Raw genomic sequence first — 18,781 nt, forward strand, 5'->3', positions numbered from 1 at the left:
GAAGGAGGCATCGAGTAATATCGATTACTGGGAGTGAGTTTGTATGGGAAATCGAAGGGACTGATAACATCATCGAGTATAGAAAAATATCGACTCCTAGAACGAAGTTTGACTGTATTAAAATCCACAAAGTTGCTTGTTTATGCAGTTGTTTATGCAGTAGAGCCTTCAGAAGATTTCAGAATGCCACAGATGAAAAGATTTCGACAGCTCTCGCTGCAATACTTTGTACTATGTTTTAGTGCATTTTTACTGTACATTTTCCCTGTAAGAAATCGATCTTTAAAAATAAATGCTACGTCGATTTTAATCCAACATCTCCCCCACTCCCTGTCACAGCTCGTCACAAAACGATGATATAGACTGTTCCGAAAATTATAAATACATCTTCTTTCTTGAATAAAACAAAAAATACAGGATTTTTCGAGTCATTTTATTCTGAAATATAGATTATAAGTGTTTTCTTTCCAGTTTCAATTCAAGTTGGGATTATTTTTCGTAGGATACGCGAGTTCTCTAACTTTTCTCTTAACGCTACTCATAAGCTTTTGCACAGTGTGTTCTCCGACTATTTTTACCACTTTAAGCCAATCTTTTTTAAATTTTTCAACATTGTCCGCTGGTTCGACATATTTCCTCAGCTTTGCCTTGGTCAAAGCCCAAAAAGTTTCAATAGGGCGAATTTGAGGGCAGTTTGAAGGATTCATCTTCTTCGAGACACATGTGACATTATTTGTTTTATACCACCCTATTGCATCCTTAGAGTAATGGCAGGAAGCAAGATCGGGCCAAAAGATTGGAGGATTGTTATGCTGCTTAACCATGGGTAACAACCTTTTCTGCAAACACTCTTTCACGTAAATTTTACCATTCATTGTATCATTCGTAATGAATGGACGAGATATTCACAAATTCACAAATGGCCTGCCAAACCATTACCTTCTTGCCGAATTTTTCGGTGTAAATGGCTTTCACTGGTCCAGGGACATCCTTTCCCTTCGGTGATGTATAAAACTGCGGTCCTGGCAGAGTCTTATAGTCCAGTTTTATGTAGGTTTCGTCATCCATGATAACACACCCCATTTTTTGGTCAGAAGTTTGTCATAAAGCTTCCGAGCTCTCGGTTTCACAGATTCAGCTTGTTTTGGATTTCGTTTTGGCTGCTTCTGCTTCCGACGGGTCTGCAGACCCATTCTTCCCTTGGCACGCATAATGTTACTCGCCGAGGTTCCAAGCTTTCTCGCCACATCTCGTACTGATACTGAAGGATGCCGCTTGTAGTATTCCTTAACCTTTTTGTCCATTGTGGGATCAACAGGCCCGGGTTTTCTACCACGTCTTGGGGCACCAGTAAATGTGCACTCTTCACAATACTTCCGCAATGCGGTTTGTACTGCTCCGACACTTATACCTTCTTCTCTGGCTAATTTTCTTATAGAAAGACCACTCACGGTGCCCCATTTGTGCACAATTCGCTTTCTTTGCTCTGGAGAAAGGCCACGTATTTTCAAAATTTCGCACTAAATGTTAGAAAAAATGACAGCATCGGTTTCTTTTGGATGTAAACAACAGGACGCAGCCAACGTTTGGTTGAATACTGCACGTTATTTGAAATGACGGTTGATCGTAAGTGTATTTATAATTATCGGAACGGTCTATATCCCCCCTCCCCCCATAAATGCTACGTCATTTAAGTATGGTCCCTAATACAACAACGGTCAAATAAACACCGTGGTAAATGTTAAAAGAATTTTTTCTTTCAAAAATGTCGGGACACTATATTCAAAAAGTTTTAATCGAGGTTGGTCCCCGTGGCTCTGTGGTTAGCGATGTCGGTCGGCTAGCTCTCCCACACGGTTGTGATATCGGGTTCGATTCCCGATCGAGGCGAGGATCTTTTCGAGCTGGAAATTTTCTCGACTCAGCACTGGGACACGGTGTATCGTTGTACTTATCCTACACATGCAAAATGTGCCAAAAAAACAATATCGATAACGAAATCTTTCAACTAATCTAGTTGATCGAGACCGCTATTAGCCCCAAGGCTAAGCGTGCGATATTGTTGTTGTTGTTTAATCGAGGTTGAATGAAAATTTCAAAAAATATAAAATTCTGTTGGAGTACCAAAAATAGTTAAAACTAAACTTGGTACCGATATACAAAATCAGAACTCATGAAAAAGATAAAACAGTGATCAAAACATCACCACGTGGTTCAGCAACGGTTCCATTGTAAAGATGTATCGTCAGCAGTACCTGCGTCATCTCTGGTGTTCCGCAAGGCTCAGTACTTGAGCCCTTGCTCTTCTCTTCATATATCAGTGAACTACGCGGAATAGTAAGACATCGTCGCGTTCAAATGTTCGCGTGTGACGTACAATTCTATTGCTCTCAACCTAACGCTTCAACTGCAGTGCCACGTCTAAATAAAGATCCGCAATGAGTAATAGAATGGGCTTCAATAAATGCGCTACGGATAAACCACATAAAGACCAAAGCTGTTCTCTTCGGTACAGTCGAGTCCCTCTATAACGACACTTTTTATAGTGACAAATCTCGCTATAGCGACATTCTCAACAGTCCTTTCTGTTTTATACTAAAATTCTACTAAATATATATACTAAAAACTTATACTAAAAACGATACTTTAAAAATGGATTCAAATATGACCAACAGAACACTAAAAGTATGGTTAAAAAGCAGTTACTCATCAGTGAAGCTCACAATGTTCTCACCTAGGTTCGCCACTATTAATCTTACTGGTAAACGATGTAGAGCATGTGTGGTGCTGACCGTTTTAATGTATGCAGACAACATGAAACTTTATTTTTTAAATACGTGAAGGCTCTGACCTAGAATTATTCCAACGTTATGTTTTTTTTCTATATGCCTGAAGGAAGGGCATTGGGCAGAAGTGACACTGCGACTGCGAGGAATAATTGTTTTTTTTTGTGACTGGACCGGATTGCTTTACACAGATTACAGGATGCTCGAACTTATTGATGGAGTTGAGCTTGTTGGTTGTAAACCTGTGCCTCAAGTCAGAACAACATGGTTGATGAAACCAGTGGCCGTTTGGGACTGGTGCTCCAAACCTAGTATGGAGTTGAAAGGAAACTTTCGGAGAAGTTGAACCTCGATGAAGCAAGAGTTGCAATGCACTCCCAGACTGGTCTGAAAACACATGTGGCAGACTTTGATGCCTGACTGTCTGAAAAGATTCCGATTTTCACATGTCTAGTTGCGCTTCAGACATATCGTAGCACCCTGTCAATCACCCTGTTTAACCCTGTGCTTATCTCTCTATATCGATTTATAAAAACAAAAAAGGTTCGCTCTAGGTTTCGTATTACAAACTAATTTATAAGGTGCTTCAATCCTGAACACACCCTGTATGGAACGTCCAAGTTGGGTTTTGCTTCCATCCAGTCTAAGACTGTTGTTATTAAAGGTGTTAGCTTGAATGCTTAGGTGACCTGTTAAGCTACCTTCGAGCATCGTTGTGTTTGTTCGTAGCCTAAGTGCACCAAGCTCTGCCTTCTTTTTCACATGTAAGTGTAGTGACAGTAAGCAGAGCGCTTTCATGGCTGTAGTCGGCGTTGTGCGCAATGCACTGGTAAATGAAAAACAGGCCAGTCGTTAAATTTTGTTAAGTTTTGCCTGGGCTGTCGTTTCATTTACCTTAGACCACCATCCTAGGGCTGCGTAGGTTATACGTGGTCGAGCAATGGTGACAAGAGTGCTAATAGTGTTTAAATCCCAGGTCTTGCCGAACCCACATCGTCCACATCGCTGAAGTTGTTTTCTTGATAGCGTAATCTAGTTCTCATCTCATTGCTGAAACTCAGTCTTACCCCATTCAATAGTGGAGGAGTGACTAAATGCACCCTTCGCATAGTAAAGGGTATAATAATTGTTTTAGTGGGGTTGAAGTTATTTGTAGAGCCGTGTGAATTGATGCAAAGGACGTGTTATCGAAAGCTCTCTCAATATCAAGAAAATTTCAGTGTCTTCTCGATCTACGTCACTAAGCAAAGCAAAGCGGTTTCTGTAGATTTGCCCTGTTGATAGGTATATTGATGCTTATGGAAGGGCCAATTCTTCAGAAACTCTCTGCGGATGTTTTTTTTTAAATTTTTATCAACAATAATAATAGAAGACCCAGGCCATCCATCAACTTGAGAAGCCCTGACGTTAGAATTATAGGTCTAAAAGCCTTTGGCAATGTTTTGTCTTTTTTGTCCGGCTTTGGCAAAACACCACCTTAACGTTCCGCCAGTTGACCGGAATGGGCCCTAGAATAATACTGGCTCGAAAAAAGTTGATGAGTTCGGACATGATGACTCCGTCCGATTTTTGCAGGAGGATTGGTAGAGTGCCATCCGGTCCCGGTGACTTCATAGGCTCAAAAGAGCTTGGTGCCCAGTTGATAGAAGTCTCCGTGAACAGTCGACGAGCAAGCACTGCGGATTCCCTTGACGTCATGCGTCTTGATCCGAACCTTTATTGCTCCTCAATGTTCGACCCGGTGGTCACTGTCGAGCCAGGAAAGTGAGTGTTCATAAGAACATCCAGTGTTTCGTTGGTCTCCCCTTTTTAACTGCCCAAGACCATTCGTGTGATCTTTGGACATAGCTTTTTGCAGTTGCGTAGATTCAGGCAGAGTCTGAGTGTCCTCACATAATCCGACTCTGGATCTCCTTTTGACTTCGCGTAGCTCAGCGTTGAATTTTGTAAGGGATGCTCTATAAGCAACCTAATTAGACGTCATTTTGGCCCTGTTGAACAGGTGTCTAGCTTGCCGACGAAGGTTGCTAAGTGTTTCGTTCCACCAGGGCACATCACGGCAGACTGTCCGTTTCGTTAACGGGCAGCTTGAATTGAAAGCTTCCGTGATCCTAGTAGGTCACTCGCTGCGATATCCAGTTTAACTGGAGTTCGAATATTTATATGGCAGGATGTCCTTGAGCTAACCAGTTTTTCCTTGAAAAGGTTTCAGTTGGTTTTCTTAGGATTTCTTAAGTGTTCTTTTGTTAGAGGACTGAGGAGTAGCTTCGATGTCAAATCTGATACGTTTATCAGACCATAGATAAACTAGGTTTATCAGAGGCATGCCAGTTTTTGACCTTCTCCGTTATCGAGGCGCTACAAAGTGTGAGATCTAAGACCTATTATCTAGTAGCATTACTAAAAGTTGGTTCGTTCCCTAGACTGCATACATTAACGTTGTTAGAAGTAAGATATTCAAGCAGGTACTCACCTCGTGTGTTCACATCCGAGCTTCCCCAGATTGTGTGGTGCGCGTTGGCATTGCAGCCGACGATGAATTGCTTATTGATACCTCGGTAGTACCGCACAAGCGCTGTAACCTCGGATGGCGGTATATCGTCCAGGTCCCCTGGGAAGTAAGCAAAGGTAACGACCATTTTCTGAGTGCCGTTGGTCGTCTGGACTTTCACCGCAATGGCAATCAAATCCCGTTGGATGAATTCTGTAATGGGAACAAATTTAATATTTCTGTTCAACTTACCGTTTGGATTGGCTAAGCCAAGGATCCTGGTGTCGTGGACCCATGGTTCTTGGATCAGCGCGACGGATAGTTGATTTTTGGTGAACCTCCGGCAAAAACACTAGAAGCGCTCTTTGCATGGTGGAGGTTCACCTGGACGCAGCGTATGCTGTTCACTTGAAGTGGACGGCGCGTCCTTCGTCGGAACTTGTGGAGTTCCGATTGGCGGACGATTGCATTCAGCGGTGACGCTGGGTCGGGTTGTCTGCGCACCATCAGCAGCAGGCTCCCGTTGCAGGAGACGGCGGGCGACAGAAGTACGATTTCCACGTTTTGGCAGATTGAGATTTTGGGGTTGGGTCTTTTTCCGATTTTTCGGTGGAACTTTCTTCTCTGTCGCTGGATTGCAGCGTGCAGGTGGTAGCGGTGCACTTTTTGAGGGAGTCTCCGAGCGAACCTTTCTTGTCTTTGTTGCAAAGACAGAGCCATTCGCCCGTACTTAAAGTTCAGCAGGAAGCTTTGTGCTGCTATTTAGTTCGCAGACTGTTGGTCCTGGAACTGGACCAGTTCGACGGTCTTGCCAGTGACGTTACGATGGTACACTCGCCATGCGCGTGTGGAGAAACCGTCGTTCTGGTTTTGGAATTTTGGAATAGACGGAGAATTCTCTCCTTCGTGGTGTCCACACTGTTCTGAAAGTATCCGACGAATCGTAGTGCTTTTGACAGGTCCTCCGTGTGAAATACACGAAGGTGTGCTCCCTCCCATGGTTTGAGGGCAGACGCCGTAGTCTTCAGCCATCTAACTGTGTTACTATCGGCCCAGTCAAGTTGTAGGAGGCCGTTTATTAGTCGGCAGCTCCTGAACTTGGGCCTGATGGCGGATGGTTCCTGGTCCGCAATGCAGTCCAGGATTGCGTCACGAACAGTTTCTAGCAGTTCGGGGGTAAGTCGGGAAGCTGGATAGTCGATCGACGTGATCGAAAGGCTTGTTGTCTCCAGCATCTCCCTGTACGTTACCCCTAACATTTGACGCGGTGCAGGAGGCTCCGCGCATGCCAAGTCCAGTTTTGCAGCTCGGGTCCTTAGTACTCGTGTTTGGTGAAGCTGTATCAGTCGATCGTTGTTGCTTGTTTGCGACTTGACCTAAGCGGTCAATCTGGTCGACTGATTGACGTTCTAAGCTAGCGGCCTCCACGCGTGAGTTGCCTTGGCTTAGCAGTCTCTTTAGGAGCCGCCGTTGCGATTGGGAGAGCCGTTTGACAGGAGCACGAGATGACACAGGTTTCCCTTTTTTCATTCGGCTGCGTCAATGGATCGGGAAGACAGTCCGTCGGGCTCTCCTCTTTTCCGCTAGGCAATCCAAGGATTAGTGATGAAAGCGAAGGTTCTCCATCCAGCGATTCGCTGTCGAGGTTGAAGTCCTCCTCCAGTTCCATCTCCTCGGTTCTGCCTGTTGAGTGTGGCCTTGTAGGCTTCACGCCATGGAGCTTGTCAACTCCATTTGTTCCGGCAGATTAAGGTTGCCGGGGCCAGGGTTTGAAATTTGTTGTTTATGTATCGAATCCATTTTTGATCAAACGAGTTTGCCATGAAAGAAGGGGGTCCTCTGCGTGTTACGGTGGCTTAAACGCAGAAAGCTAGAATACTGTGGAAAGGCGCCAGGTATTCCACAGGCTCCGTTAGTGGCTGGAAATTTGTTCACCCCCAGCCCCCTCCATATCATCTATCGAAACGTGTCGCATAACATCTTGGCTTAGGGGTTTTAACCATTAGATTTTACGTAACAGCCATGGTTAAGAGTTGATACAACCATCCTCCTTTCCAGGGGTTTTGGACCCTCTGCGTCAGTTCTCAATAATTTGAGTCTATTCGTAAAGGCTAAACTAAACTAAAGAAAACAGCCACAGGTGGAGTTAGAACCAAGTTTTGACATATGACAAACGAACCACTTTGACACGTTAGCGATTTTTGGGGCATTAGTTGCGTGAAAATGTTTAAATAATCGTTACTTGAGGGAAGCGTCACTATTCTTATTTGATTAAAAAAACAGCAACTGAAAAGCATCGCATGTTTAAATAAGTTTACGAAAATGCTGTGCTAAGTACTTGGTACCGTCGCTATAAAGACGGCAATTTCGATGCTGGTGGCTGTCCGCATGAAGAAAGGCCAAAAAACTTCGAAGACTCTGAGGTGGCGGAATTGCTCGATGAGGATCCATGTCAAACAAAGGAACAGCTTGCTTCGGTATTGAGAGATACTCACCAAACCATTTCCAAGTGATGGTATGTTTTTAGAATGATTCAAAAACAAAAAGCTTGAGCTCCTCAAGGCCAAGGGGTGTTAAGTGTAGTTTTTTCGCCTGTGAACAACTGCTTCAGTCGGTGAAAAAAAGGCTTTTCTTCACTACATCGTAGCGGGTGATGAAAAATGGGTTTTGTACAGCAACCTAAAGAAAAAGACTCATGGAGACTGCCCGGTTATGATTCTACGTCGTCGGTTCGGCCGTATACACATGGAATTAGGTCGGTGTTATTTGTTGTAAGCTGTTAAAAACAAACCATAATTAGGGAAGAGTATCGACTTGATTAATTGATGCGATTAAGCCGAGCACTGCGGAAAACTGGTTACAATACGAGCAGAGGCACGAAAAAGTGATTTTACTGCATGACTACGCTCGGCCTCATACTTCCAAACGGGAAGTCGTACCTAATCCGCTTATTCCCTGGATATTGCGCGGTTAGATCTAGTATTCGCGCGCTGCCAGAAAGATGGGACAAAGTTGTAGTTGGAATGGGAACCTAATTGCGCACTCAATTATTTGCAAGGAAAGTCTAAATTGTTTGTTTCGATTTGCTTAAATATTTTCAGGTTTAAATATTCTCACCTCATAAAATCGCACATCGCAGAATAAAAAAATCCAAAAAAGGAGTTTATACCTATTTTAGAATACACTTTACTTATAGTACTGTAGCTTAGAAACCTTTATTTATAGAGAAAAAAAAACCAGAATTGAGTTTTAGGGAGAGAAAAAGTTCAGTAAAAACAATGAACATAAAATTTGGAATCAAAAATTAAAGAGCAAATTTTTGAAGTTGTAACGAAACTTTTTATGAAAAGTCCTGTATGAGAGACTATTTTTGTTTCTAGTGTTCAGTGCCGCCTTTAGATGGTCTTCAGTTGAACCTCTGAAAAGCTTCAATAAGAACTTGAAAAATGTTTACAAAGCTTGCGAAATACGTCCTAAAATTAGTACTAGAGGGTTAAGGTTCAGTTTCAGAGTGGTTTTTTAAGATTCATCCTTCCACACAACTATCAAATTTCAAATTCAAAGAAGTAGAGTTGAATTTTATCTTGAAACTTTTTTTTTGTTGAAACATGAAGTAATTTCCAAGCTTTTGGAGGAAAAAAGTTTTTTTTTCAATAGTTTAGTTTTAAAATATATTTTCAATTTTTTTTTCGTAGTTATATTCCAATGATGGAATATAATTCTGGTGGTTATTTCAAATCATAAAACTCTGGGTGACTAGTTTTGCCTTTCTCCTAGAAAGGTATAGCAATCACTGGAAAAACCGAAGGTATAAAAGTGGTCCCAATGGCCGAATGTCATATACCACTCGACTACTTTCGACGAACTGAGCATTTTCTGTATGTATGTATGTATGTGTGTATGTGTGTGTGTGTGTGTATGTATGTGCAACTTTTTTTCTCACTCACTTTTCTCAGAGATGGCTGGACCGATTTTCATAAAGTTAAATGCAAATGAAAGGTCTAGTTGCGCCATAGGTTGCTATTGAATTTCATTGTAATCGGATTTTTAGTTTAGAGGTTATGTATCAAAATGTAAAAATCACGAAACATCAATATCTCAGAAACCGCACAACCGATTTCAATAAAATTGGTTTCAAATGATTGGGCTGTCCCCAGAACCCTTAACTTTTGAATTTCGTTATGATTGAACATATGGTTTAAAAGTTATGTAAAGGAAAGTTATCCTGAGGTTGTTTAAACTCACTCATTTTTATCAGTGATGGCTGAACCGATTTTCACAAAATTAGTGTCAAATGAAAGGTCTAGTTGCCCCATAGGTTGCTATTGAATTTCACTGCAATCGGATTGTAACTTTGTCCGTTGTTAATAAAAATGTGAAATCACATAATGAAAGTAAATATATTGACTTTCTATATATGATATTCTATATATGATTGAAATGGCCGAATGTCATATACTACTCTACTCAGTTCGACGAATCGAGCATTTTCTGCATATATGCATGTATAGGTGTTTGTGTTTGTGTGTGGGTGTGTACGTGTGTATGTGCACCTTTCTTTCGCATTCACTTTTCTCGGAGATGGTCTGACCGATTCTTTCTATCTTGGTGTCAAATTAAGGGTCTATTTGCCGCTTAGGTTGCTATTAAATTTCATTGTAATCAAACTTTTAGTTTCGGCGCTCTTATATCTCAGAAGCTATGAACATAGTTGAATTCAAACAAATGGGCTTTCAAACCCTTAAACAATGAATTTCATAATGTTTAAACATGTGGTTTTAAAGTTATAGAAAGAAACGAAACCCGCAGACTGTTTAAAACTATAGCTACGATCAAAATATGTGGCCTCAACATCATTTAAATTTAATATTGTACTATTTCAATGCTTGCGGCCTTGCTCGGGATTGAAGTTGAAATTAAAAGTCATTTCTATCATTTCACTTTTTGCCTTTCTCCTACAAAGGTATAGCAATCACTGCAAAAACTAAAGGTATAAAAGTGCTCAAAAGGGCCGAATGTCGTATACCCAGTGTTATGAAAATGACTGCAAGACAATGACAGCAAATTTTCAACTGATCCGGCTCTCATTGTATTGCACAGCTCTCACTGCTCCCCACACGTTCGGTGAACAGTTCGACAGCAACTGACGACAGTACACATGCAACTCCATACGGGCTGTTATTTTTCATCTTCATATGTGTGTTGGTATTTCCAAGCTGTCGTAAATGACAGCCTATAAGCTTCCGACATCCTTCAACACGAATCCGAGCGGGATGTCAGGTGATTATGATCACGACAGTAAGGCCGATGAAAGAATGAAAGAGAGATGGTGCGAAGCACGTTTTTTCTTACGTGGGAAATAATATCAACAATGGAAACGGTTTGCTTTGTATTCAATATGCCACCGGCCTGTGAAAAAGGAGAAACGAAAAAATGCAAGTCGACGACAGCCGCAGCCGATCAGCAGGCTGTCAACAGGAACAGGACATTCTCAAAATGAGCAAACTAGGCTGTCATGTCCGAACGAACAAAATACATGCACAAGAATGAGCTGTCGTACGCAACACAACACCGTTGCTTTGCCTTGTTTAAGCTGTAGCTGTATGTGAGCTCTGATGAATAGCGCATGCATGAGGCTGTTAGAGTGAAGAGAGGGAAAAGTCGTCAGTCGCTCTCCAGTCATTCTCCTAAGCTTGCGTATACCACTCGACTCAGCTCGACGAGCTGAGCATTTTCTGCATGTGTGTGTGTAACGCTCTCCCAATCTCACTCGATTTTCTCAGAGATGGCTGAATCGATTTCAATGAAATCAATTGCAAATGAAAGGTCTAATTGCCCTTTAAGACCCTATTGAATTCTATTGTAATCTGATTTCTAGTTTAGAGGTTATGTATCAAAATGTAAAAATCACGAAACATCAATATCTCAGAAACTACACAACCGATTTGAACAAAATTGGTTTCAAATGAACGGGCTACCTAAAAACCCTCAACTTTTGAATTTTATGAAGATTGAACATATGGTTCAAAAGTTATGGAAAGAAACGTGTTCTGGAGACTGTTTAATCTCATCAGTGTTATATGGAAAGTCTTGTTGCCCCATAAGACCCTAATGATTTTTTTTGCGAACGGATTATTACTTTTCCTGTTATGTTTAAAAATGTGAAATCCAGCTATGAAATGGAACATATTCCGAAGACTACATAAACTCACTCACTTTTCTCAGAGATGGTTGAACCGATTTCTACAAAATTAGTGTCAAATGAAAGGTCTAGCTGCCTCATAACACCCTATTGAATTTCACTGTAATCGGACTGTAACTTCGTCTGTAATGTATTGAAATGTGAAAATCACGAAACTTCATTATCTTAGAAACTACACAATCGATCTGAACAATATTGATATCAGATGAACGGGCTAGTGAGGGATATACTGATGAATTATGATTGAACACGTGGTTTCAAAGTTTGGCTCCCCCATACGTTCGCTTTTCATTGTAATCAAACTTAAGCAACCGTTATGTTTTAATTTGTAAAAGAACGAAAGTCTATTATCTCAAGTATTACACGACTTATTTGAACATAACTAGTGTCATACAAACGAGTCATCTCTCAAACTTACAAATAACAAACTTCATAAGAATTTGATACACTGTTCAAAAGTTTGTAAAGGAAAGAAATTCAAAGACTATTCAACACTATAGCTGCTTAGATCAATATATATGGCCTCAACATGATTTAAATGTGGTATCGTACTATTTGAACGTTCCCGATATCGCTCTCGATTGAATTGTTCAAAATTAAGAGTCATTTCTTATATTTCGCTATTTATGAAGCACTAACATTACGGCAAATTTCATATTTTATACTTTAATTACAACATCAATATTTTAGAACCCAAAGAGTGAATATACCTTTTTGGATTTAAGCATTCATGTGAATCTATTTTTACAAATAATAAGTTTGAATGAGAAAGGCTGAGTCTGACCGCTAGGTGGATTAATTTAGGTTTTTTTAAAATGCATCTGTTTTCGAGGTATTATTATTTTTTCAACCCGCTATATAAAAGTGAAGTGAAAAGTAAAAGAATGGTTGAAGGGTGATGACCAAAAAAGTGTGGTCTTTGACATAGAAGGAAGGCTCACGTTACAAGCAATCTGAAAACCATGAAACCTCCTTCACCTTAACAGGACGATGGTGTCAACCTGATTCCCCTACAATCCTGAAAAATGTTGGTAGATATTTGGTATAATGCTAACAGCTGAATTTTTTTGGGGCGTGAATGATAAACTGTTTCATGCTTTTTTAAGTAACCATTGTTGAGCCATAAGAGTGCAGGAAAAGTGTTCTAATGATAATTTCATTTAATTAAATAATCGCTTTCATCACACAATCAGACGTCAACAAAATGCAGCCTCGAAAAGACGCAGAACGAATGCACAATACCTGACGACTAACCAAATGCGGCCTGTTGGCATAACGGCAGACGGTGGACAATTGGGAAAAATCTGTAGTACATAAACATTCTTCCTCCGGATTCTGTACAATCATAAACCGTTCTATCTGGAGTCAGATGCCAAGTGGAATGGTCTCACGGACTTGGTGAATGACCGTACGATGACTGCTTTTTTGCCAGTTGTGTGACTCCTTGCCGCTCCATAAACGGCACAGTTGATCTGGCCGGAGCTTGGGCAAATTGCCGTTTCACCAGTCATCATCGCAGAGCATTGTCAGTTCAGAAGAGCAGCACGAGAGGTCCAGCTTGAAGCAACACCAACAGCGATGCCGATTCGTTTATGCTGGCTAGGCTAGAGTAGAAGAAATGACTTTCGAAAAGCTAGACTAGTGCAAACAGGCTGAATGTCAGGTCGAATCTGCAAATTGTTTTGCGATATGAATTATGCAGTGGGTTTTCCGTACGTTGGTTTCTAGCAGTTCGATGCATATTTTATTTATAGGAGCCAGAATAGACACAAGATGCTAGAAAGCTGGAATAAGAAATCGTCTATGAATATATTTTGCAAGTGTGAACAGCTGCACTGCAGAACGGAGAGTGGATTATTCTGCTAAAAATGTTTCGAAAGCCATCTCATCTCCTGCTATGATATATAATTAATAGTCTATTATTTAGCTTTATCACGCTCTCTTTCACCCAATAGATAACCGAGGAGCAACACTTTGTAAATACTATTCGAGTGTGATTTCTGTCAAACATTCGTTCAAGTTATCGAAAGAAAAGTTGACATTTTTTCGAATAATTTATTGCTCAGAAGCATTGTGTATAATATATGGGTAAGCTATTGGTACAAACAGTCAGGTAATGATAATAAAAATTGAGTATGAGAATTGCGGAATTCTCGCTCGCATTCGATCATACAATATTTCAATTCACTTGAAACTCAATGTAGCGCGGCTCGTGTGAAGCGAAAGTATTCCATTATTAAATCCCGTACCTGCCCTAATTGAGATCCATTTCGTGCAAAACAAATTATCCAACTGTTTGTGGTAAATGGTTTTAATTTTCCACGATGCCTTTTATCAGGCCCGGAAATCTATACGGCCCGCTAGTGACGATCGGAACCGATTCTCGGCAACGGTACGGTAATCGCATCCCCGCTTCATAATTGACACGATTTTCCGAAGGATTTGCCACCGATTTTACGTCCCATTTCAGCCGATGATGGATTTGCTTCTGCCAAAGTGCACCGATTAACGGCTTACGCGTCCTGGCACTGGGTCGGCTCCATCATTGTGTCTGCTTCCGTGCAATTGGGTTGCTCCCGTGCTCCGGTTGCAGTTCAGCCGAAGGGGCGGTAAGAGGATTTTCGCTTCCCAGCAGAGAGCTCATAATCGTCTTTCCATTAGCACTAAATAGCTGAAAATGGTAATGCAACATTGTCTTGCGAATTCGTGTATCGATATGCCCTGTTGTTGAGAGAAGCTTCTTGTAAGGTATAAACTTGCTTTGCAGTACAATGAAGCATGCAATCATAAAAAAGAAACAGGAATGTTGTACATAGAATAAATCGAGAATGAACCAACATTGCGGAAAGTTTATCTTTACCGGTAGGAATATTTTTGCTTCTTCAGTAGTGCATTTCAGTGTATGAGACGTTATGAGAAAGGAACCCCTTTCTGAAATATTCCCTGCCTTTTGCAAGATGTGGGAGCCGTTCCTAATACGCAAGATAAACACAGATCGGAAGGTATCGCACTCAACTAGGCCACTCGGAAAACTCAACAGAGCAGAGTAATGAAGACTAATGAATGTTGCCATTCTTGGTCTCTCCTCACCAGTCCACTAACATCTCTTGTGCCTTTGCCTCAGAAGGGATCTGCATTGCCATCCAAGCGTGAGTTTTTCCCAACAGAAGAAAAAAAACCGAACAAGTGGATGGATGGGTCAAATTCCGAAGTGCACTCGAGGAAAGTGTGGGTTGGAGAATAATTGACTTCGGTGTTGTCATCAGCTGATGCTTTCCACTTAGGCATGGCTGGTGATGATTTGAATGCTGATGTTGGACATTCATGCGTGCCAAAAACAGATGAGAAGCGTCCATAGAGGAGGAAAAAAAAGTCTCTTCAATGATAGGCGGAGGACAAGTGCTTTGCACTTTTCGGGATTATGAAACTGAAGCGGCTGTCTACTTGTTTTTTTTTTTTTTGTTTGGTTCGTTGGTTTTATTGATAGGCAATTTATGTGATTATTCATTATTTTTGGCTTCATAATCAAGTTACGATTTTTTTCTTTTTCTATTTTCAGGAAGACATCTTAAGCCAAAGACGAAATTGGCGCCACCATTTAGACGTTTCATACCTATGCCATACATCCGGTGATCAAAATGAAGCATTTCCTGTACATAATTCTGATCTCGATTTTACTCAGCAAACATTACGGTTTAACGCACGTTATCAGGGTAATTAGAGTGGTGTGCAAGTGAGTGGATGTAAAATGCGCCAAATTCGGTTTTTTCACCCAGCTGGTTTGGTGCTTTGATATGTCGTGGATTCAACATCCAAAATTAGTTATACCTCAGCCAAAACCTAAATTCCAAATGATAGAAATTAGAAACAGAACAACCAACAAAAAACTTTAAAGTTTACCTGTGTGTTGTTCTGCCTTCGAATTGTTAAATTCGTAATCGAATATTTCATGTAATATTTTAGAACAGACGATACTTCACTTATTGATGTTTATTGCTTTTTTTAAATTCGCTTAACGTACGAAAAAGTTCCCATTTTTGTATTTTTCTATTCACAGGTTTTCGACTTGCCAGCTTTTTTACATTTGAATTTGTAAAGTTCAGACTGTTCAATTATATCATTTATTATTTTGTGCGATTAGTATTTTCTTCGAAATACGATTAATTTTTGGAAAGAATTTTTGTATAAATGGTTTTGTAATGACACATATTTTTGGACTTCGCTGAAGACATAATTCCGATCGAAAAATGGTTATGGTAGAATAATTATCCATTACGCTAAACGACTTTCTTTCCTTCTGACGTTGGCAAGGCTCGCTGTCCAAATATATTCTTGAACAAGCATGTCAAACGAATACTTATCACTATAAGGATTTTTTCCCTTAACGTGTTTTGACATGTTTCTCAAAATGAAAATTACGCACGTTGTGTGCGGAGCTTTTGGAAATTACTTATATCATTGATCTTGTAATAATATTGCTCAACAAAAGCGCAGTATGCAGTTCAAAAAGGAATTCATTTTCCTATCTCAATCCCATGTAAAATTCAGGCACTAAATCAGGCATAAAATTTCTTCTAGTAGCTAGTACGCAGCTAAAAAGAAGTCATAAACCGAAAGGGAAAACAAAGTTCACTTGCTGTGAACACTTCTGTGAAGTAAAATGTCACTTGTTCTTGTACGGAATAATGAACACTGACATTATTCAGGTACTGAAAGCGTCAGGCAGTTGGTTGGTCGTCTCACAACCAGCGATGCCAGATTGGAAGACATTTAGCCTACATTCAAAATATTTTTCACGTTATAGCTTCCGGAAAAGTTTCGTGTATATTTTTCACTATCGTTTTCTAGTAGATTCTACGTGATTGTCATTTGAGTTCATCATGACCTGGTTAGATGAATTATCCTTTGAAACTTATTCAGTAGATACATGCATTTCATGTGAGTTTCACGTAGAATTCATCTACTGGTAAACGACGAATTTGCATACCTGAGTGATTTATTACGCAACATATTTTGACAAATTCTAAAACTAGTTTCCTAGCTCATAAAAATTAGAGAAATAAATGAAAACTGTACATTTCGTAAAACGTGATTGCTATCAGATATCTCTCAGGTATGCAAATTCGTCAATTCGTAAATGAATAAAACAACGTAAAAATTGATAAATATTACGATATTCCCGGGGATTGTTATTGTCCGCTTTAGCGGTTTTTGTTTAGGTAACTCTTCCACCTTTGAACTGAAGCTTCGTGAAACCTGTAAGTTCAAGTCTCGAGTTTATTAGGATTTTTCGAGATGGTACGATTTTTACGTAGATGTTATGTTTGTCACATAAATCATGCAAAATAACAGAAAATGAACAAGTATAGGAACTTTCACGTAACAATAACGTGAAAAATATTTTGAGTGTACGATGAAGACATCCATTTTTGTGACGACAACGTGAAGACATTGGAGAAAACATGTGAAGACATTGAAAAATATGTGAACGACCCGAATTTTGCATTAGTGCATTAGTGGCGACCTTTTTTTGTTTCGCTCGACAGTTTTCGATTTGCCGGAAAGTTTTTTCAGCCTTCGGTCTTCGGGTAGGAAGACATTTTTTTGCGGATCATGAAGACTTTTGAATAAATTACCTGGCATCCCTGCTCTCACACCAGATCGCGGTGAACAAGTGTGTTCAAGTGTTCTTGAAAAAAAAAAGCAAAAATCATGCGCTTACTGACGTCAGCATTCTCAGCTGTCAAAATTCCGTTTTGTAGAAAGAGCAAAACTTCGTGAACCTCTTTTCTTTTCAACTGTGTACCACGCTAAAGATAGAACGAAGTAGACAGAAATAGGCTGAAAAAACATCGTCAAGCGAATGACAGTGTGCATCTTTTTGATGCGCGAGTGTCGATTGACAATCCTTTCTTTGTGTTTACATTTAGGAGCGAAAGCCAACTGTGACGCACGTTAAGGGAGCGGAATCAAATGAAAGTGTTGATCGTTTACGAGCCTGGAAAGGAATAAAACAAAATAACATCGCCAAACGCATGACAGTTGACATCAGCGTTGCAAAGCGAGCGAGAAGCAAACCTTTCTCTTCCTTCCTGCTTGACAACGAGACATATGCTACGCTTCTCAAGTCTTTTGCACTCACTCTGTCGAGATACTCTTTATTCCTCACACTCTCGCCGGAACAGTAGCTAACGTGCACCGGCACGCAAAAACTTTTTTATCTTCGTACTCAGCGACTGCGTAATGGTACACGAGTTTCTACTTACGATTCGCGACTACGAAGGTGCTGATATTTGTTTGGTTTTTGCATGAGAAAAAGAAAAGGAAATATTTTTGCTTTTGTCATCACACACATTTTGACAATTGTATATGAGAGTTCGCCTAGGTGCGAAAAGCCTTGAAAATCTCTTTCAACTTCGTAGTCGCGAATTAGGAGTACTAGACTGAAATTGCTCGACATGGAACACCTAGTGAAAAAAGTGCTCGAAAACGAAAATGTTTTTTTTCATCTACCCGGTTTTGATTCGTGCACCGTTAGCCAAGAGTGGGGCGGAGGATCTGTAAAGTCTTGCATAGTGGAACATGTAGGACAGTTGTTCCCAACTGAAGGTTCGCGGCCGACAACGATGCCGTGAGGCTCATGTTGGGGAGCCACGAAGCACTTGGTAATTTGACAGGTTACTAGAATTTCTTCCTGTATATCCCTGTGGAAGCGGATTCTCAATTCTCCTGCGTGAAACTTGGACTTGCAGGACGATATGAGACTGAAAAACGCAGCCTCGTATTGCAAGTATTTTATTTTTTGGGGGCTGCGAAGCTCTCTGTGCGTCGCAGAGAGAGCCTCGCAGCTTTTGGTGTTTAGCAAAAGGGACCGAGGAGCCAAAAAGATTGAGAGCCACTGGTGTGGGTGTGGGATATCGGACTGCGTTGTTTTCTATAGCAGTCTAAAGCAAAACTAGCCGAAGAAAACCGCTGCCGAAGTAGTCCGATACCCTATTCGAACTATTCTTTTTTCCCTCCGCAATCATCGCAATGCATCTTGACACCATTGTCTTCGGATGGTCGCGCTCACGAGTTGGGAAGTAAACGCGAATAGGAGAGTAGACGCGAATGTGTGCATATGATTTCGGAAGCGAATGCGAGTTTGCGTTCGTCCGTAAAAACTCTTGTGAGTCAACATTTATTGTTGAGCAAGTAAGAAATTCGAAAAAGAACGAATTGTTGGATTTCGTTGTCTTCATATTGGTGGCCATTCGAGAGCAATTTGTCCAGTGTGTGTAGTGTACAAACAACACTCCTACA

General features: G+C 40.6%; 1 protein-coding gene across 3 annotated transcripts in view; it reads left to right on the forward strand.

The window, feature by feature from the left end:
• Nucleotides 1–18,781, forward strand: part of LOC129731093 (uncharacterized) — a 108,515-nt gene that overhangs the window by 81,121 nt on the left and 8,613 nt on the right. For all 3 annotated transcript variants that reach the window (XM_055690852.1, XM_055690850.1, XM_055690851.1), the window contains one exon: nucleotides 15,039–15,192. In XM_055690852.1, the coding sequence (XP_055546827.1) occupies nucleotides 15,118–15,192 (75 nt within the window). In that variant the 5' untranslated portion in view covers nucleotides 15,039–15,117. The remainder of the gene's footprint in view (nucleotides 1–15,038; nucleotides 15,193–18,781) is intronic.

Source organism: Wyeomyia smithii, chromosome 3, assembly GCF_029784165.1.
Source record: "Wyeomyia smithii strain HCP4-BCI-WySm-NY-G18 chromosome 3, ASM2978416v1, whole genome shotgun sequence".
Lineage (NCBI taxonomy): Eukaryota > Metazoa > Arthropoda > Insecta > Diptera > Culicidae > Wyeomyia > Wyeomyia smithii.